At 37.9% G+C, this 8,884-nt stretch overlaps 1 protein-coding gene across 1 annotated transcript in view; it reads right to left on the bottom strand.

The window, feature by feature from the left end:
• LOC107554866 (receptor-type tyrosine-protein phosphatase F-like) overlaps window positions 1-8,884 on the bottom strand; it is a 90,650-nt gene that overhangs the window by 64,972 nt on the left and 16,794 nt on the right. The window contains exon 7 of the mRNA XM_016237504.1: window positions 8,277-8,421. Within this exon, the coding sequence (XP_016092990.1) occupies window positions 8,277-8,421 (145 nt within the window). The remainder of the gene's footprint in view (window positions 1-8,276; window positions 8,422-8,884) is intronic.

The following is an 8,884-nucleotide window of genomic DNA, read 5'->3' as shown; positions in this document are numbered from 1 at the left end:
AATATATATATATATATATATATATATATATATATATATATATATATATATATATATATATACACACATGTAATTTCAGCTCATATCTTTATCTGTTTTAGCATATTTTAAACCTTGTTATTTTAAACAATTTTAAGCCATTTTTGGGGCCCCTTGGTTGAGAACCACTTATGTAGACTATTATTTTTGAATAATTATGCAGTTCTAATTTTAATATTTATGTCCTAGAACAGTGTACTAACTTTGTAAGTGTAACACACTCTCAGAAAAAAAGGTACAAACGGTCACTGGGCCAGTACCCTTTAAAAAGGTAACTAACATGTACACTTTGGATACTATCATGTGCTTTTAAAGTACTAATATGTATTTTTAAGGTACTCACAGGGGTAAATAAAATACAAAGATGTGCATTTCAGCTTTTGTACCTTAGGGTTCTGCCACAGTGACAGCTTTTTAATGAGAGTGCATTAATCAGAATTTCAAAACAATACAAAACCTTTGAGAAGTCAAATAAATTTTCTGTGGTAATTGATGTTATGCCACAAGTGCTGTCGATAGTGCTTAACTCAAATTGAACGCATAACATTCCTTTGAGGGATAAAAGCGCAGACTTTGCTCCTCAAATCTTCCATCTGCTTCCGCTCCATCCTGACGTCTGACTCCGCCGTCTCACGCTTGCGCAACTTTCACTTTTTCTCGTCTCCATGGAAACGCCTGCAGAGAGACGAACCGGACGGGACGGGTTCACACTATGCTCGCTGCTCACAGCCACTTCATGCCACTCCAGCTCTTAAAGCACATTACCCACAGTTCCAGGCACGAAGGCAATATCGCAGGGAAATTACACACGTGCTGGCGGGAAGAGCGACGGATCCATAATATCATAAATATCAGAGATCACCTGAGACCGCCGTACGGCCCATAAGGTAGGCTCAGCCCAGCCTCATGCAGGAAGTGTGAAAACAGGACGTGGTCTACTGAGACCTGCTTTACGCATCACAGACAGCATCTAATCACAAGCTGCTAATATGCAGCACAACACATGGGCTGTTTTTATAAGGCAGTACAGTACATTTCTGTGAGAATACAGCATGCATTCAGATCCTGTGTGCCGTGACCTTGCTCCAACTACTCATTCACCCAGCAGCCCGGCACTTTGCTTTCCTGCTTTAAAAAATAACTGCGGTGAATAAACTATCAAGCTCAGAACGCCTCAAACCAAAGTGTGTGCTTTGATTTATGAGAATACACAAGTTAAGAGGTTGAGAATTGTAAAAAAACACTCTGTTCTGTCTGAGATTCACTAACGAACGGTCTCGTCGCAGCAGTTCTGCTTGATGAATATGGATGTCAGCGAGCTTCTCTGAATGGGCGGAAAAGGTAAGAAGAACCGATGAAAAAGTTTTCAGATAAAAAACACAGCTAATTTATCAATGGCTGCACCTGCAGCCTCGCCTTTTCACTTTCAGTCAGCGCCGTTAAAGCCTTATCAGCCACCGCAGTGCATTATTCTCGCCTGAATATGCAAGAGAAAACTCAATAGCTTGATTTATCTCATTTTGGTCTGATTAATAACCCTCCAAAAGAACCTGAAATGAAACTGAACAACGCATATAAAGTTAAGTGCATCAACTTTAAAACAGGCCCCAGGCCTGCATGAATCTTTCGTTCAGAGTTTTGTTCCTTGCTAAGCTTAGCATCACTACCACTATTGCTCATGCTTGGCTCAATATAGGCTTACATAAGATGTACTTTTACTGTTTTAAGCAATCAATCTTACCATTTTTGCTCTGTAGACGGTAAAACATTCCACAGACTTACATTGCAGGAAAGATTCAAGCTATATCTAGAGACCAGAATAGCACAGAAACAACCACCCAGAACACTCTAGCAAGTGTATATCAACACCAGAGTAAACAACTACACTGTTCTAAAGTTTGGGGTCGGTAAGATCTTTTAATGTTTTTTAAAGAAGTCTCTTCTGCTCACCAAAACTGCATTTATTTGATCAAAAATACAGTGAAATCAGTAATATTATGAAATATTATTGCAATTTTAAATAACTGTTTTCTATTTGAATATATTGTAAAATGTAATTTATTTCTGTGATCAAAGCTGAATTTTCAGCATCATTCCTCCAGTCTTCAGTATCACATGATTCTTCAGAAATCATTCTAATATGCTGATTTGCTGCTCAAGAAACATTTCTGATTATTATCAATGTTGAAAACAGTCGTGCTGCTTCATATTGAAACATTTAGAATTATTTGTGTGAATAAAAAGCATTTTTACAAAAAATATTTTGCAGCTATGTAAAGTACTGTCACGTTTGATCAATTTAATGCATCCTTGTTGAATAAAGTAATACTTTCTTTTAAAAAAATGGTAGCGTACATTGAAGGAGAAACTGGACTCATATTTAGATAGCAGAATATCACAGAGATTAGATTTGGGCCAGTGAGTATCCACTTAGCAACTTCCCTGAACACCCCGACAGCCGCTTAGTAATGCCCACAACATCCTAGCATCTTAGCTGTGAGTTTTGCATGAGCAAACACCACTCACTTTTCCTTCATGAAATGTAAAAATGTAGTTACATCATACTCTGAGTGTATGTGTATGTGTGTTTGTCCATATGTGGGGCTCGTTTAATGCTGCATGTTTCTGTCTCCTCTGGGCTCAGTGGTTTGATTGACAGGTGAATGCCGGAAGTACATGTCCCTTGTCTGTTAAGCCTGTCAATCAAATTCTGATATCCCATCTCCTCTCTTCTCTCTCTGTATGTCTCTTTTTCCTGGAGGCAAGTGTTCTTTTTTTTTTTGAGTGGTTGCTATCAGTGCTGCCTGCAGTGGCAGTTTCTATCTCCCTTAACAGTGCTGCTTTTCTGTTTTATTTAAGCCATTTGTAACCCATTTTATTTGTAACAGAATAAACACTCATTGATTATTTTAATCCTTCCTAGACACGTATGATATTAACTCACTTATATATTCACCTTAATAATGTGGCACAGCATGACTTACAAAACTAGTCATGCTAATTAAAAACAATGAATCTCATTATTCCTTATTCAGAACAGAAATGACTCTTTAAAAGGCTACCTTCTAAGAGTCACTTATGTTCTTCAATCAGAATGATTAAACAATGTCAAACACACAATCAGGTGTGTCCTGGGTGTTTTTAGTGTGTGCGTGTGTGTGTGTTCTAAGCAATTAACACTTTTATTTAAAAAGGCATTAAATTGATCAAAAGAGGCAGTAAAGACATTTATAATGTGACAGAATGATTTCAGATAGATGCTGTTCTTTTGAACTTTCGATTCATCAAAGTATCCTAAAGAAAATATATCACGGTTTACACAAAAATATGAAGCAGCACAACTGTTTTCAACATTATAATAATCAGAAATGTTTCTTGAGCAGCAAATCAGCATATTACAATGATTTCTGAAGATCATGTGACACTGAAGACATGTAATGATGCTGAAAATTCAGCTTTGATCACAGAAATAAATTACATTTTACAATACATGAAAATAGAAAAGTTATTTTAAATTGTAATAATTTTACTATATATTTTTTTACTGTATTTTGATCAAATAAACACAGCCTTTTGAACAGTTGTGTAAGACTGTGGGATTTTTCTACCCATTTCATATTAAATATGGCTAACAGTAATAGTAATAATTGTTTTAGCTACATCTATAAGAGGCTTCTCTAAATAAAGATCTGTGTTTCTGTGTGCGAGCGTCTCAATGTACCATGTGAACCCCACCGAAACTCTCAGTTCGCCCACTCATTCTGAGTCTTTTCATCGCACAGCGAAGACTGACTCACAGAACAAAACCTCAGCGCTGTCCTGAACTCTCACTCCACTATAGAGACAGAGAGCCCAGCTCCTGCTCTCTCGCTTCCTCTGTCTGGTGCACCAGAGCCACACATTAATAACAGAAGAGTGAGGAACAGCAGGCGTAAACTCCAGCGCAATAGAAGAAAGAGAGAGAATCGCACAGGGAGGCATCGATTCATGCCGTTCAGCCAGGAAACCCAGAACGAGGAGTTAGTGCTGGTGAGTTTGGAGACTCAGTGGTGCTAGTTAGAAGGTGCGGAGAGCAGATCTGGAGCACCAGTGAGCCGAGCATTACCGTCCTCTTTGGTTCTGACGCGGGTGCTGCTGCTCTCTGGGCCGGGCCCCACGTCTGTGTGCGCTTTGACCCACACCACGTACTCCGTCCACTTCTCCAGCCCCTCCAGCTCGTAGCTGGACACATCCGCGGGGATGTCCTTGACCTCGTGACGCTGCTGGTCCTCGCCTGACACCGCCTGGTAGGCCAGAGAGTACCTGACGATGTTGCCGTGGCGACTGGCGGCTGGAGGAGCTGCCCAACTCACCTTGATGCTGGTGGAGCTGAGGCTGATCAGGTGCACTTCCTGTGGGGGGGCAGACGGGGCTGGAAAGGGGTGCAGGAACACATGAGCTGGGACCAGTTGCATAAACTTAGCATCTGTATGTCTTAAGATCCAGTCTGACTAACCAGCAGTTTGCCATAGGGTAATCATCTTATTTTTCAGATTCAAATAGTCTACCTTTTTATGTAACTGATTTAAAGTTATGACTAACTTGTATGCAAGTTTATGCAACCGGCTAGCAAAGAACATAAAGGTTCTTTGCAGAACTTGAGTTCAAGGATTGAAGAACCCAGGATTCTTGAGCTGGCAAATACAGGCAAACACACATATAAATGTGTATCTGTGCACCATTCTGGAGGATTCTAAATTGACTTAATGATGCTTTGATTTAAAGGATACTGCTCAAAAGTTTGGGGGGTTTTTTTGGAAAGAAAGTATTCATTTCATTCAGCAAGAATGCATTAAATGGATCAAAAGTGAAAGTAAAAATTTTACAGTGTTACACAAAAAGTATATTTCTATTCATCAAAGAATCTTGAAAAAATGTGTTATGGTTTCCACAAAAATCTGAAGCAGCACAACTTTTTTAAACAATAAGAAATGTTTCATAAGCAGCAAATCAGCATATAATATTACTGATTTCTGAAGATCATATGACACTGAAGACTTGAGTAATGATGCTGAAAATACAGCTTTGCAACATGGGAATAAATTACATTTTAAAAATGTATTACAAAAGAAAACAGTAGATTTAAATTGTAATAATATTTCACGATTTTACAGTTTTTACTGTATTTTTTAATCAAATAATGGTGAGCAGAACGGACTTCTTTCAAAAACTTCTTACCAACCCCAAACTTCTGAACAGTAGTATGTATGTCTGCTAGAAGATGCAAAGTGAAGCCCTGGGGTCTTTGAAGCAGTGGTACACAAATCTTGATACACAAGACTTGCACACATTATTTTGATTTTTTTCTTTAAACTGAAAAAAATGAATCACAATTCATCTATTTTGATTTGTTCTAATGTCAATAAAATCTGAAACCTGTTTAAGTCCCCGTAGAGGAGAATCGCTGCTTTACACACCAATACAACTTTAAAAGTTTAAAACACTTTTTGGAACCTTTCTTTATAAGAGTGAATACTGCCTTATTTATTTTATTTTTTTTAAAGTCTGCACATACTGTAGTCTAAATATTGTGTTTTGAGGTGAAAGCCGAGATTGATGGCTCACTTCTACTCTGTATCTGTGTAAGTATGACAGAGATAACAGATACATTCTGTCTGACACTTTGGCTAGACATGTAATTGATGTGATTGATGGCCTGTCTAGTGTCTGAGATGCTCTATCGATTTACTTTTAAAATCACTTGAGTTCACAGAAAATCCCGCCGCTCCTGTCTATCCCGTCCTGAGAACATGGCAAACTAAAACAATATACAGTAGGATTATTACACGGCTCTCTGGAATACTTGACTCAGACTGAAAAAGCAGCAGACATAACATATTGGCCTTTCTGAACGATATCAGTGATGGAGTACGTATGCGGCAGCACTATGAAAATGTGATAACCGTATCGCTCCTGCGTTTTGTTCAGCAGAGCAGGTGGAAAATGGCTTCCGAGGAAAAAAATAGGTTCGACTCCTCACAGAAAAACAAGAAACATATCCGTGAGTGTGAATAAGATGGTCTACACCTGTGGATTGAGGAAACCAGGAGAGGAAATGAAGAGAGAAAAGACAAAGTGTGGGAAAATGTGGGAGCAATGGGTGAGAAAACAAGATTAAACAGGGAGACACAGAGACACATCTGAAATTCAAGTGGGAGTTGAGAAGAAAAAAAATAGTGAGAAAATAAATACAGGGAAATGAGAAAATGAGCACATGGTTATGAGAGAGAATGAAGTGAGGAAACAGAAAGAGAACACGTTTATTTGTCAGCTGCAGCAGAGGAAAGTGTGAGTGAAATACAACAGGAAAAGAGAAAAGTGAAGAAACTAAACAGAGAGGAGAGAGACACTGGTCACTGAGGAGAAAAAAAAGAAGACAGCAAGAAAAAAGCAATGAATACAAAATATTAAAGACAGCAAGAAACGGAGCAGATGGTAATGAGAGAGAATGAAGTGAGAGAAAGCTATAAAGAGGTGTGAAAGGTCAAGCATAGTGAGCTGCCGACCTAGACAGGATATTACAGGAATAAATCATTCAAAAAATGAAAATTAATTGAATCAATTTTCACTTTTGGATGAATTATTACTTTTTTTTTTTTTTTTAAAGTAACCATGAAATCAAAATGGACAGTTCTTATTTTTTAATGTGATATTGCAGTATTTACTCATTTATATATGCACATCATTTTTTTTAAAATTCATGTGTGATCACAGCAATTAGCAAACAGCAATGATCCAATCAATTCCAGATGGACAAAATCAAGTCCCGCCCTACATTTTTTTTCTAGATTGAGAAGCCATTTCACTCTGATTTAAGTCACAACAGGGAAGAAATGATCACAATTTGTTTCATGCTGACTTTAAAGTGTTCACGCTGCTCTTTTGCTGCTTTTTAAACAAAAACATCAAGTAAAGGAGTCATAGGAACATTTTTTTCCCTTTTGAAACATGACGAACGGGGTTTAAAATAATTAATATTCAGTAATATTATTGATTTAACTGCACTCACTGAATTAAGCTGAATAATGACTGTATTATCTTCTGTACAGCTGCTTTATAGCTGAAATTGAATTGGTTTCATTAATGATGCCTCTTACAACATTAAACCTGTTATTAACCTGTCTGTTAATGTGAAGCTGCTTTGAATCAGTCTGTATTGTGTAAAGTGCTATGCAAAATATATGTGACTTAACTTCACTATGAACATTCAAAAACTTCCTGTGTTCTCTGTGAAGTGTATTAAATGAGTCACCCATTACAAGTTGGGTTAACATGCTCCCTTAATAAGGTAGCTGCTTATGTAGGCAGTGAGGCAGCTCACTAGGATCTGGCACAGAATTACAGAGACAGAAAGACAGAGGGATTTTGGTGTCTCAGGTCTTTGAGGACCGTGACTCAGAGACGCTAGGACAAAAAAGATGGACTCGGGGACGTAAAGAAAAAGCCAGTGTTTCTATGGGAACCAAGCCGCGGCTTAGATCAAACCTCTCAAAGCTGACACGTCTAACAAATAGCTTTGAATAGCAGGAGAGCTCTCGGAGGAGCTGTCATAAATATCTCAGCTTTGGACCATATCTCTGGAGCCGGAGGAAGATGGGGACAGAGATTAAGCCGTACTGACTGCGTCATTCTGACGCCACCGAGAACACAAACAATCAGCGTGTGTCGCACTCCACGGTCACTGCAGCTCTACACGGACTCTGAACCACAAACCAGGACTTTCTGAGACTTTGACACTCAAAAGCCGGTGTGATGCAGCTGAAATGCTGTGTATGAAACAGACGCCAGTGCTGCTCTGCTCTGGAAAACACAGGGTCTTTTGTATGGTGATAAGACAAGATAAATAACAATTTAGTACATTTAAGGTGACATACATTAATCTACACTTTTATAGCATTTCACTGTTTTCCCGGCTTGAGCTAAAAATAATCATGCATGCTGTGTACCAATGTAGTAAATATTTCAAGATGATATTGTGCTTTTGATGGTCAAATCTTATTTGTAAACACTTGCACTAAATGTCTCATAAGTGAGTGATATGGTGCAGTATGGTTAACACAACACAAATGGAAAAATATGGAAAGTAACGTACCTTACTAACAATCTTTAGCCAAGTGACTAGGCCAGTACTGAGCTGCTAAGAAATGGTCAAAGTCTAAGATGGTCATAGTTTGAGTTAGTGAACAGTTGACACTTACTGGACTGGGCCGTCCGAGCCTCTATGGACTGTGTGTACACCCCGAGTCCCATCTCAGAGCGCGCGGCTAGAGTAAACTTGTAGAGTGTGTCTGGCTTCAGGCTTTCAACAGCATATGAACCAGCTGGGTAAAAGATGACATGGTGCTGTGATGGATAAATGACAAAGAGAGAGTGAGAGGCACACACAGGTTACATAGTTCAGAATGCATTATTAGTGTACAACTGCATGCTGCATAGTATATACTTTATAGTGTCTTTTTTTTATGTGAAACAGTATGTAGTATGCAACAAACTGCACTGAAAAATGCAGTGTTGTCATCGTTAAAACTTATAAAAATTTTAGGTAACAAAAAAAATACTTAAAAAAAAAAAAAGGAATTTAGAAATGTTGCCCTGGCAACTAAAGTTTTAAGTAGAAATAAATATAAATTAAAGCTAAAAATAAATATATTTTAAAAAAATGACAAATGCACACAACTGAAAATATACAAATATAAGCTAATTAAATCAAAGAAATAAAATGTATATGTAAATATTGTTGTCACATAACCAACATTGCATGTTAAATTCAGTGATGCCCAGTCAGCATATAAAAATAAGCAATTTT

This window comes from Sinocyclocheilus grahami, unplaced genomic scaffold, assembly GCF_001515645.1.
Source record: "Sinocyclocheilus grahami isolate Dianchi unplaced genomic scaffold, SAMN03320097.WGS_v1.1 scaffold517.1, whole genome shotgun sequence".
Taxonomy (NCBI): Eukaryota; Metazoa; Chordata; class Actinopteri; order Cypriniformes; family Cyprinidae; genus Sinocyclocheilus; species Sinocyclocheilus grahami.
This window is presented reverse-complemented; position numbering and strand designations above follow the sequence as displayed.